Source organism: Akanthomyces muscarius, chromosome 3 (genome assembly GCF_028009165.1).
Source record: "Akanthomyces muscarius strain Ve6 chromosome 3, whole genome shotgun sequence".
Lineage (NCBI taxonomy): Eukaryota > Fungi > Ascomycota > Sordariomycetes > Hypocreales > Cordycipitaceae > Akanthomyces > Akanthomyces muscarius.
In genome coordinates this window covers 734,113-746,223 of record NC_079243.1, presented here as the reverse complement: position 1 = coordinate 746,223, position 12,111 = coordinate 734,113, and the positions used below count along the sequence as shown (strand labels likewise).

At 51.9% G+C, this 12,111-nt stretch overlaps 6 protein-coding genes across 6 annotated transcripts; 3 read left to right on the top strand and 3 right to left on the bottom strand.

The window, feature by feature from the left end:
* Positions 1-172: 172 nt before the first annotated feature.
* Positions 173-2,246, top strand: LMH87_001547 (uncharacterized protein; the record flags this gene model as incomplete). Its single annotated transcript, XM_056192839.1, has 2 exons — positions 173-1,959; positions 2,018-2,246. 2 exons carry the CDS (start codon positions 173-175, stop codon positions 2,244-2,246), a joined length of 2,016 nt encoding a protein of 671 aa, XP_056049935.1.
* A 173-nt stretch (positions 2,247-2,419) lies between these two features.
* Positions 2,420-2,792, bottom strand: LMH87_001546 (uncharacterized protein; the record flags this gene model as incomplete). Its single annotated transcript, XM_056192838.1, has 3 exons — positions 2,420-2,566; positions 2,633-2,694; positions 2,771-2,792. 3 exons carry the CDS (start codon positions 2,790-2,792, stop codon positions 2,420-2,422), a joined length of 231 nt encoding a protein of 76 aa, XP_056049934.1.
* A 2,536-nt stretch (positions 2,793-5,328) lies between these two features.
* LMH87_001545 (uncharacterized protein) lies at positions 5,329-5,985 on the top strand (the record flags this gene model as incomplete). Its single annotated transcript, XM_056192837.1, has 3 exons — positions 5,329-5,520; positions 5,613-5,924; positions 5,983-5,985. The coding sequence occupies 3 exons, from the start codon at positions 5,329-5,331 to the stop codon at positions 5,983-5,985; spliced, it is 507 nt and encodes a 168-aa protein (XP_056049933.1).
* Positions 5,986-6,029: 44 nt separating this feature from the next.
* Positions 6,030-9,755, top strand: LMH87_001544 (uncharacterized protein; the record flags this gene model as incomplete). Its single annotated transcript, XM_056192836.1, has 2 exons — positions 6,030-6,291; positions 6,511-9,755. The coding sequence occupies 2 exons, from the start codon at positions 6,030-6,032 to the stop codon at positions 9,753-9,755; spliced, it is 3,507 nt and encodes a 1,168-aa protein (XP_056049932.1).
* A 600-nt stretch (positions 9,756-10,355) lies between these two features.
* LMH87_001543 (uncharacterized protein) lies at positions 10,356-10,817 on the bottom strand (the record flags this gene model as incomplete). The annotated part of the gene is made up of 1 exon (XM_056192833.1): positions 10,356-10,817. One exon carries the CDS (start codon positions 10,815-10,817, stop codon positions 10,356-10,358), a length of 462 nt encoding a protein of 153 aa, XP_056049931.1.
* Positions 10,818-11,010: 193 nt separating this feature from the next.
* LMH87_001542 (uncharacterized protein) lies at positions 11,011-11,946 on the bottom strand (the record flags this gene model as incomplete). The annotated part of the gene is made up of 4 exons (XM_056192832.1): positions 11,011-11,199; positions 11,259-11,699; positions 11,772-11,789; positions 11,881-11,946. The coding sequence occupies 4 exons, from the start codon at positions 11,944-11,946 to the stop codon at positions 11,011-11,013; spliced, it is 714 nt and encodes a 237-aa protein (XP_056049930.1).
* Positions 11,947-12,111: the final 165 nt, after the last annotated feature.

Sequence of the window (12,111 nt, the reverse complement as noted above, 5' to 3'; positions counted from 1 at the left end):
AAGTTATATTCTGAACCGAGGCGAAACCAGCGACGGTAAAGAGGAGAGCGCAACCCCCTCGCAACAGTCTGGCGACGACCTTGAAGGTGATGCCGCGATCTTAAGGGCAGCTCCCCTACACCCATCACCCGTGCCGAATACCACGCATACGATACCCATACAGCCACACGCAATGGATGAAGAGGAGCGCTTTTCTGGAAGCTCGCCCGAGTCCGAGCGAGAAATCGAGCCCGATGAAGTCCTGGAGGACGAGCCTGCAGAGCCTGACAACGACGACAACAATGACGACAACAACGACGAAGATGACGACGACGGCGACCAAGACGACTCCAACAATGCTGGCACACAAATCAATGGCAATCAAGGGCCGATGCGAAAAACTTCGAGTAGTCCTCGTCCCCAGTTTCCCTCCTTGATGCGGCCGACAGTCCGACCTGAGTACGTCACTGCGCGCCTTTACGACATTGTGCCAACCATGGCCGCGCCTCAGTCGACAAGCGTCAACGCGATGGCAATCACACCAGACCTGAGATACTGGTTCACCGGCGGCTCAGACGGCTATATCCGAAAATACGACGGCCCGGGCACCATCAACGGCAAGTTAGCGCTGACGGTCGCGCAAAGGCACCCCTTTGTTGACAGTGTCACGAAAGCCGGCATTCTGATGTCATACTGGGAAAACGAAGAGCCTTCACCGCCTGGAACTGCTAGTCACGAGCAAATTCTGTCGCCGGTATACTCGCTAGCGGTCGAATCCACGGCCCTGTGGCTGCTGTCGGGTCTGGACTCGGGGGCCATCAACCTGCAGAGCGTGCGGCACGACGAGGGCAAGAAAATATGCAGCCTGCAACGCCACACCAACGCGGTCAGCGTGCTCACCATGGCGCCGGACGAGAAGACAGTGCTGAGCGGCAGCTGGGACAAAACGATATTCGACTGGGATCTCAACACGGGGCAGACGATTCGTGGATTTACCGGTACTGCAGGTCAAATCTCCGCGGTTGAGCTGCGACCCGAATGCGGAGACCCAGTGCCCGCGGATGCGGACGAGCCGCCGCCGCACACGACAATGACAACGAATAGCGGCGCACCGTACACGAATGGCTACTTTGCGAGCACGAATGGCGTGGACGAACCGAAGGAGGAGTCGCAAGGAATTGAGGCCGGTCAAGAAGCGGCTGCTTCTCCAGCACACGAGAGCTTATTCGGTGGTAGTGATGCAGGCAGCCTATTTGGAGAGACGGCGGGCGAGCAACCTTTCGGGCAGGACGACGACGAGTACGGCGGCGGAATGGGCATGATGACAGGCCAAGAGGGAGGCATGGATCACTCCGCCGACATGGCCATGGCGGGTATGGACATGGAAAAGGATCAGCCAGTAGAGAAATCCACTGGGCCTGAACAGCCTGCGCCGGAGGGCGATGCCATGGATGTCGACACTCAGGCTCCGAAGCAGGAAGATGATCAACAGCCCAAGACGGAGCCCTCCCAAGAGCCCGTCCCGACTAGCTCAGCACCCAGGCCGGAAGATGCCGGCGCGACGCAGCCCACGCAATCTGACACGCTTCCAGGCACTGAGCCTGCCATCGACTCGACGCCCAAATCACCCATCATTGTTTCAGACGCGGCCGCCGGCAAGCAGCGCGACCAGTCGCAAACGTCCACCACGACGTTTCTCTCATCGGCCATGGACGGCACGATTCGCATCTGGGACCGTCGCGTGCCGAACCCGGTGGCGCGCATCAGCCCCCGCGCGGGTGTGCCCCCTTGGTGCATGAGCGCGTGCTGGAGTCCAGATGGCAACATGATTTACGCAGGCCGCCGTAACGGCACCGTGGAGGAGTATGATGTGCACAAGGCCAGGAGGGGCTGGGAGCCGGAGCGTGTGCTCAAGTTCCCAGGAGGAAGCGGCGCGGTCAGCGCGGTGAAGCCAATGGTGAATGGACGGCATCTCATCTGGTACGTTTTTCAATGTCTTGAAAGAGAGATAGGTGATGCTAATGCAAAAGGGAAACAGCGCCTCGCACGATATCATGCGTCTGTACGATTTACAAGACCGCCGAGCATTTAAGCACTCGACGGTGCCGTTTCTAATCATTCCCGGCCCGCCCCGCGCGGGAGTCATTTCCAGCTTGTATATCGATCCGACGAGCCGTTTCATGCTGAGCGCCGCGGGTACGAGAGGCTGGAACGGCACGAGCACAGAAGTGCTGGTTGGATATGAGATTAGTGTGACGAGTGGTTAAAAGATGCTCAGGCAGGTGGTTATCCTTTCGCTGATTTTTTTTTTTGGCTACATTTGTGGGTGTCAGGAGTAGGTTTTGGTTAAAAGCTGGACAGTCTTGGAGGCTGCATTATGCTGTTTTTCTTTTTGGATAAGCGAATGGTCTGACAACTGACGAAGTGAGGATAGATATAATTACAGTCTGTTTTTCTTTGCTTTTGGAGAGCTCGGTGCATACCGAGCGATGTCTACCTGTGCGGCATCATGGTCCACTTGGCGATGTTGGCCTTGCTTCGTTGGCTGTTCGGCGCTCAAACGTTTTTCTTGCTCTTGGTGCGGTGCCTACACCAAAGCATCACCCTGCCGGTGCATTTGACTGGACTGAGCTCCATTTAACTGCCTACTCACCTTCAAAACATCGCGCTCTTTGCTAAATAGTGCCAGGACAACCCCATAGGTCACTCTATTGGCTTACCTCATGCCAAAGCACCATTACGGAAACGCGGCGAAAACTCGTGCTCGGCGGCGATTTCCCCTAAAGCGCACAACCTTTCCTGGGGGAGTGCATTTGACGAGTCACCGTAAAGGCGATGACTGGAAAGACGGCCGCGGGCGAGTGTTCTCTGCAACCAAAGTGCCGTTGCCGCTACCAAAGAGCCATGCACTGCCCGAAGATGACAATGCAATCTAAGCGGTGCACGATGCAATGATTAAACCGGTCGTCTTTTGATCAGCAGCGAAGTTTTCTACAAAGATTGTATTCCTGACACCCGCTCCCCCCGAAAGTTACCAGCAAGCATATGATGCTTGCTTGCTTGGATGCCTGGGCACTACTGGACCTTTCCCCAAAGTGTAGCTGTACCATGCCGGTTGAGATGCAATTCTCTGACTAGGAGACAACTTGATCGCTACCGAGTAATGGACCAGGACCGGTTTCCTGTCGTCGAGCGGCATGGGACTATTTTCGGGCGATGGGGTTGACCGTGAAAGCAAGGTCCAAGCGCAGCTTAGAAAAGCGGCGTTTATGATGTCGTCGACGTTTTATTGAGAATATTATTGATGAGATGAAAAAGACGTGGCAGAAGTGGTTATATGACGATACTGTCTGATTCGTGACATTGGTCACAAGCTAATAAACCAGTGTTTGAGGGAAGTCGTCCTGTGATTGAAACGCGCAGCACAATGGTGCAACGATGAAGCACATAGTGACCGACACCTTCGTTGTTGCGTACACAGGGCAAAAATAGACGGGACAGAGCCGCCCTCGCAGAGGGCCTTTTGCGAGCTTGTCGCGCACGTGCTGTTCAACTGTAAGCCAGCACCCATTTGCTATCCTCCTACTGTTATCTAGCCTCCCAATGACTCTCTAGTACTCCGTACTAGGTACGAAGCAACCCTCACAGCAGCCTTCGGTGTGGAGTACAGTGGCGACGGGAACTTTTGCGCGAAACCGCTAAGGACTGAGGCAATTGGCCGCCCAAATTCTGTCGTTTAATCATTGGTACATGGTGACCCGTAAACGATGCTACCATCTGTATTTGGTAACAGGGCCGATGCAGTGAGCCCTTTTGCTGCTAGCGGCTTACGGGGGTACATGCGCATCTGCAACTAGTTACTTTTCGCGCCCTTGTTCTGACATGACGATGTGGTGGGAACTGCTGGGGTGACCACTCTCGCTCCGGTCGAAACAAAGAACCAGGCGTGTCTGAAAGGGACTTCCTCAATGCAACTACTCTTAATGATAGCACGCAGCCCCGACGCAAGCTGTTTTGTAGATAATGCAGGTTCCGCAGCTTACCTGTCGGTGCGTGAATAATCTATCAGCAGGCCGGGGTGAGAAGCCACACACTTACTAGTTATCGCTAAAAGCTTTCGGCTGTGGGCCCTTGCAGGAGCGATGTAGAGGCCCTCGACTCTGCCTCGATTTTTGGTCCTTGCGAGTCGGCACACAAAATTTTGTCCATCCTAGAACAACACCAGCCTAAGATAGTACGACATCAACAATATATGCAGCGGTTGATCCATAACGAAAGGTCTTCATCGTCGAGCTGAGAGACCATGGCACGGTCGCTGGCCATTGTCTGCCTGATGGCGCTCTTTGTTTCTACTGTTATGGCCATACCTCCAAGTACGCGGATGATAGAACTCAGTTTCCAGTACTGATCGCTGTAATTGCTAACGCAGGCTCACAGGCATAAATATCCCTTTGGGCGAGGGTGGCCTCTATGCATATAAGCCACCAAAGGTAGAAGCTTGAAGGGTGCCGTTGCCAGTATAATACATTTTTTATCCATAGAACATATAATTCATATTGGTAGCACCAAGCATTTTCCATACCTTACAGCAATGAACCCCTTCACACCATCAGTCACCGGGGCCTGATGGGACTGTGTGCCATTAAGCAACCATGACACGTCAACAACCTTACGGACCTCCTTTGCCTGCGTCCGCCCGCGGAACGTAGGGCAGGACTTACACCTTCATATGAGACCCAGGGCCACCAGATCAAGCACTTCGGCTATCAGTATCCTGCCAAGTTATGCCGTAGTCTGATGATGCTAGGCAAGTTGGACACATCCGTGGCATCTATGGCCCATGGGTACTTGGGGTCTTGGGTGCTGGTATCAGTAGGCTGTCACCCTGGGTAAGTAAGTCACTGGACAACACCTGGCTAGTGTTCGGCCTTCGCGGGGGTTGCGGGGGGGAGGATTCAATGTGCTTTACCAGCCACCCAACATGCCGACTAATAATCAGGCTACATGTGCGACTATCTGTACCCATCCATCAAACTCATCTGTTAATGGTGGGCCCTACCCGAGCGCCGCTGCTGGCCCGTCTCCCCATTCTGGTACCAGTACGGAGTAGCTGCTGGCGATTATGATCGATGGTACCGTTTCCCCGCACCTTGGGATATTGCGCATGTGTTGCCATACTTATGGGAGGGCTTCCCCTGTTTTCGGACTCTTTATTCCTGCCATTCTTTTTGACTTGTCGGCTCGTGCTCACCCCAGAAGCTTTGATGTGCTCAATGCTAGCTCTGTACAAACTCTCCTCGGCTCTTTACCCAACTTCGGTGTTTTCTTGACAGCAAGCCAGTCGAAACCATGCAGTTGCCAGAAGACGGGTCACTCGGGCCGCTGGTCTCCTCCATTTCAGATTTCAGCTTGAGGTTTGAGGAGGTTGTCCTTCGTCTTCTTCCATCTGGCTCATTTCTATTCTTCGTGTCTGCAACTGTCCTGTATTACCGCCAGCGGCCCGCCCGTATACGCTACAGCCGATTACTGTGGATTAAACTGGTAAGACACATATTTGATCTTTCTACATGAGCCCAATCTTTATTCGCAATGGGCCCTCTATCAATGAACTCTCTAACGTCAACTCTTCTTAGATTGTGGCTGTGATGCTCATGTTATTGGAGCTTTCGAGTCTGGTACTGCGATGCGTGTCTCCGGAACGTACCAGCACTACGTACGGAGCAGCGGCCATCGATTTCGCTGCGGCACTAGGAATCGGCGCTGTTGTCTACGTCGAGCATCGCCATGCCATTAGAACGTCCACTTTACTTGGCTTGTATCTTGTCTTTGGTGTTCTCATTGATATCGCCAAGAGTCGCTCCTATCTCAAGCGCGACCTCACGGCTTCTGGCTGCGTCGCTGTTGCCACGGCCACTGCCAGACTTGTGCTTGTTGGCCTTGAGGAGGTACCGAAAAAACATTTGCTCATCGACCCCAATATACGCAGCATTTCTGATGGAGAAGTAACCAGCGGATTCTTTACCAGAATCCTATTTCTCTTCCTGCGACCCATGCTTCGCACTGGCTTCCACAGTGTGCTGACAGTGGAGGGCCTTGGTGGCCTTGGCATTGAATTTGCTTCAAAATCTCTATTCAGCAGCCTATTAGATAATTGGCAAAGTGTTGAAGAGACTAAAAGGCGTTCCTTGTTTCTCGCTTGTTGCAAGACATGGAAGGTTCCTATTCTGGCAATCCTGGTTCCTCGTGTATGCGTCACGGGCCTCAAGTTTGCACAGCCTTTTCTCATGCAGGCTATTATCGACTCTATCGGCAGTCAGTCAAATACTAGTACCCAGAAAAAAATTGGGCTGATTGGAGCCACGGGCTTTACTTTTGTTGGCGCTGCAATTTGCCGCACTACTACAACGCATCTAAAAAATCGGCTGGTTGCTCGACTACGCGGTGGGCTCTTTTCCCACTTGCTTTATAAGTCATATAGGCTTGAAGTGCAGGAAGGACGAAAAAAGGCGGCGATCACTCTCATGAGCGCAGACTTTGACGGCATCGCCTCCAGCTTTCCTGCTTTTATTGAGATGCCGTTTACGGTGCTGGATTGTGGAGTTGGAATGTTCTTCCTATCCCGCTTCACTGGTTTATCCTGCCTCGCCATATTCGTGCCCCTCATAGCAAGTACTGTATTGGGCTTGTTATTTGGCAGGCCCTCGACATCTGCATTGAAGCTTTGGAATGAGAACATCCAGGCACGAGTGGCCAAAACCTCACGAATGCTATCTCAGCTTCCCGCAATCAAGGCTCTTGGGCTGGGGCCTAAAACTGCGGAATTCATCCAGTCTCTTCGAGTTACGGAGATAGCTTCATCGAAAAAATACCGGGTTATCCAAGCCATCTCTACAGCACTTGCTGTTGTAGTAGATCTTGTGACGCCAGTGGTTGTTGTAGCAGTCGCGCTGTTCACCTCGGCACTTGGACACAGGATCTCTGCACAGGTCCTCTACCCAACTCTAGGTATTGTCTCATTGGTTCAAGGTCCCCTCGCCGAACTGTTGAAGGGATATCCAACAAGCATGGCCATGATGGGCTGCTTCGAGCGAATTGAGGCATTCTTGTGTCTGGAAGATCATAAGGATCCACGCGTGGTTGTGTGTTCTGACCCCCCACAGGCTTCTGGAGAAGGTCAAATACTGGAAAAACTACCTGCTACGGCTTTTCAGATACCACAGCAAGCTTCGACCCATATCATTCGCTTCGATAAGGCTACTATTGCTCCCCGTGGCTCAGACACACCGGTTCTCAATTACATCGACCTGGAGATTATTTCAGGCTCAATCAATGGGGTTTATGGCCACACTAGCTCTGGGAAAAGCACCTTTTTGGAGAGCATCTTAGGCGAAGCCGAGATTCTTGACGGTACGCTTTACGTCGATAATATAACAATAACCGTATGTGCACAACGGATATGGCTGCCAAACACTTCATTTCGCGAGTGCATTATCGGAGATTGCGAATATGACCGGGTTTGGTTCAATATTGTTGTTACGCGCTGTGGGCTACAGCAAGACCTTGCAGCACTGCCGAATGGTGAAGACTACGTTATTGGTAGTGATGGTGTCGCACTAAGCGGTGGTCAATGCCAAAGGATAGGGATTGCAAGAGCGGTGTATCCACGCCCAAGAGCGATAATACTTGACGACGTTTTCAGCTCCATTGATAGACGGACTGCTCTCGACATTTTGACCGGTCTCTGTGGCGAGAATGGACTTCTACGAAACTCCGGATGCACAGTCATCATGGCCACCTATCTGCCCGAGTCTCTGGATTTTGTGCAAAATCTGATTCTTCTAGATGACGATGGTGCAGTCACCTGTGAGCCCCGCTGGAAGCCCAACGGCAAACCATCAGAAACTGCCGTCTTTCTCCAACGATGTATGCTACCGCAGCAAGACGTTGCCGCGCGACAAGAACTACCGCACGAGCGACCTCGTGCTACTGCTATGTCCTCGCGAGCCTCTGCGCCGCCTCGGGATTCAACGCAAGGGGATGTAGGCAAGGGTCGCGGCAAAGGTGATTTTACACTTTACCTCTTGTGGTTCAACGCTATCGGAAGCCTGATATCAACGTTTTGGGCTTTATTGGTGTTGCTGATGGGGACCACGGAAGTCTTCACGTCCATTTACGTGAGAATCTGGATCGCAGTCGCACCATCTGATCGACTCTTCATCATCGGCTATGCCATGGTTGCCTTATCGTCAGGACTTTTGTGCGGACTGTGTATCTTTTTGAACCATGTTCATTTGTCACCTCGCGCTTCCCTTGCCTTACATGACACGTTGACAACTACGGTCGCACAGTCCACACTCGGCTTCTTAAGCACTACAGACTCTGGCTCCATCTTGAATCGGTATAGCCAAGACATGGACCTACTTGCCAAGCATATACCTCAAGCCATCTACGCAACTCTGTATTGCGGTGCTACAAGTACAGTCCAGATCGGTGTTATCCTATCTAGTGCGACTTATATGACGGCAGTTCTTCCGTTCATATTTATTTCAGTTTTCTTCATACAGCGCTATTATCTTCGCAGCTCCCGTCAGCTTCGACTTCTCGAGATTGAAGCTCAGGCACCACTAGTCACTGAACTCCGGGAGACCGCAACTGGTCTTATTTACATAAGAGCTTTTCGCTGTCAGGAACACAGCTTCAATCGCGGTCTACGACTGTTGGATTTATCCCAGAAACCCTTTTATTTTCTGCTTTGCTCTCAAGCTTTCCTCGCCCTGACCTTGGATCTCCTTGCTTCCGCCGTGGCGCTCATTCTTGCAATAGTCACACTTTTCGCACGCAATCCCTCGCAGAATGCAACAGGCCTGGCATTTTTGCTCCTGATTAATATTGGCACTAGTTTTAACCGGTTTGTGACCTACTGGGCAATGTCGGAAACGTCAGTTGGATCTCTCTCAAGGCTACGAGACTTTTTCGACCACACGCCAAAAGAACCCAGCAACAGAGCCACTGTGGATCTACCACCAGACTGGCCATCTAATGGTGTCATACAAATCAACAATGTCACCGCTCGGTATAGAGTCAAGAAGGAAGAGCTCGATGACTCAGTTCTCCACGATCTTTCTCTTGCCATTGAACCGGGGAAGAAGATTGGTATAATGGGAAGAACTGGCAGTGGTAAATCGTCACTATTGTCCACACTCCTGGGCTTTCTTGAGTACGAGGGTTCCATCTATATTGATGGCGTGGATATCAAGAAAGCAGATCCTGACCAGCTCCGTTCTCGGATTATTACAATTTCGCAGGACATAGTCGAGCTGGAAGGCACTATCCGGGATAACCTCCTCCCCTTCGACAAATTATGGAGTGCTCCGAGCGGTACTATTGACGAAAAGGCCAAAGAGAAAGCAGAGCGAAGAGACGCGGTGGTTCGAGAGACTCTTGTTCGTTTGCGAATCTGGGATCGGCTAGTGAAGCATGGCGGACTAGATGCGAATCTAGATGCGGTCGGGTACTCTCGGGGAGAAAAACAGCTGATGTGTATCGCAAGAGCTGTCGTGCGCCGACGACTCACAGGCAGCCGACTCTTATTGGTGGATGAGGCAACGGCGAACGTTGATCCCTGGCGCGACCAAATCGTGCGTGAAATGATGAAAGAATACTTCAGGGGGTGCACCATAATCGTGGTTGCGCATAGGACAGAGACGATTGCAGATTCAAATCGCACCGTCCACATGGCAGGCGGGTATATTGAAAAGGTTGAAAATCACTGGTAGAACTGTAGCGGCGGTGAGCCGGTACTTGCTGTTTAGTCATATTCACTGCGCGGCGTACACAGGGCGGAGATTCAGTTGACGCGAGAGGCCTAATCAACAGAGCATTATTCGAGAAACTCGAGAATTATTTTGGCTTCGTAGCAGTGACGCCGCAGTCGTTCCCAATCGCCTGACGGTGCTTAGACACCAGTGCGATTTTGAACCATAGGCTTTCAGCTTTGAGCGCGGGCACATCCAACCGCAAGTCCAAGCGCTTAGACCTCCCCAGATCACAGCAGTTACTTTATCTTGAGTCAACGATCGCATGAGCTTGGCATTGCTCTCTCTCTCTCCAACGGCCCAGGTCTATGGGAAATTGTTGTTAGTTCTCCGTATGTTTCTCTTTTGATTATCGTAGTGCTGCAGGTAACTTGATTTAAACGGCCAGCATCTCTGCTTTTGCAACAGTCGCTCGCACCTTTGGACCTGTGGGTAGGCAGCTTGGGAGAGGAATCATTAGTCAGAAAGAGGTGGCTTCTCCACCCACGCACAACTAAGCCTCATCATCATCATCAATGCAACCAATTGATCCTCATTAATTCCCTCCCTGCGCGCCTTCTTTTACACCCGATGCACCACACCATGCCGACAGAAAGAAATATGTGCCGCCCACAAAGGCATCACAACAGATGACAAGCCAACGATGGCTTGCTCCTCGTCGACTAGCTGTCGAACTGCTACGCATATGTGATCCGCCAAGACTGACGCTTCCGCAAGGTCCTCTGCATGTTTCGCTCGCAGTTTGCTGGGAAAGTTGACAAACTTCTCATGTATTTTCAAATGCACCATTTCCCATTCCATAAATAAGAGCAACTTCCCAACCCAGTAGGTGTTCATAACGAGACGATCTCGAATGCTGTCAAAGTCAATGTCATACCCAATGGACTTGCGGAGCGGGTCCTTTTCACTGGTGCTCGATTCTTGCAAGCGCAATAATGTGCTCCCACGCAGACAAAACTCGCTGGTGTACCAGAGCTCAAAGTCAAACTGAAGCTGTCTCTTGCGATCTTCAAATTCAAGCATAACTTGCGGACTGCATGGGCCGCGGCACAGTTCCGCCGCTAGGCTTCTGTAGCTTGCCACATGCAGTAAAACATCTAGCGCTTTGTGCAATGGGTCTTGCAAGATTGCGCCCCATGGCTGAAAGCACCACGCCGATTCCGATAATCGCTGGAAATTGCCCAAAATGCTGTGGATTATCTGATGGTTATGCAGGTTAGTGTGCTTGAGCTTTGCGACAAGCCACGTCCCTGGGAGGGGGGGTCCAAACCATTGTTACACGAACGAGCGAAAACGTGGACTGGAAACGCGGGTCTCGAATTTTGCCTATCGTGCCCTTTTGCAAGAGAATCGACACTCCCTGGAGATGTACACCAGGCTTGGTGAATAAATCATCGCTCGTTGACTTTAGCCAACAGTGTTAGACAAGGCATCTGCGAAGGCTCACGAGATCAGGGCACTCACCTCGTATAGAGAAAGTACTATCGATGTCAGAGCTGCTTCATGCCAGCGTGTCTCTGTACCTGAACGATTCGAATAATATTCGCTCAATTGCCCGAGTGCGTGGCCATATAACTTCATGCCCATCGTACGGAGGTCCTCGCTGGGATCCGTTTTCGCGCAGATGGCCATGGCAAAGGCGTCGACGGCTAGAACAAGTGGCTTGAAGCGGCGCCGAAGATCTGGCAGCTGCATCACCCAGTGCGCCTCGAATACGTCCAGATCAGCGGCCGTCTGCGGCATTAACCGCGTCAGGAATTTCTGGAATGCCACCTGCTGCTGGCTATGCCCAATACTCGGCGGTAGTTCAGACGCCGATTGAAGTCGCAGGCGTCGCCCCGGCGCACTGGATCTAGTATTTGTAGTGACTGCCAATGTCTGGTTTGCGTTGTCCTTGTCAAAGGTCTGTGCCACAAAAACGAGTGAAGTGTCTGGTCCTTCACAGGCAAGTTGCAGGCGAGAGCATGGGCCACATACAGGCTTCACATAATCACACTATTTTAACTGCCAAATTAGCTGTTCCATAGTTGCTCAATCATTCCAGGTGTTTGGACTACACGCCGGTATCAAGTAGTTAGACACGCACCTTGACCTTTCTGACACGGCAGTTCTTGCAGCGTGGCTTGGTGATAGGCCGCACTCGGAGGGGCATTGTGCTAGGCGGCAAAACAATCAATGGACCAGGAATCCGACCTTTTAGACGATCACGAATGCGCAGTACGCTGTCAGAAAAGTATTGTGTGGTTAGCGATCAATAGCCGGAGGAGCCGCGAAACTCCTGACTCAGCGTCTTGACGGGCATAACGGCCAGTGACGC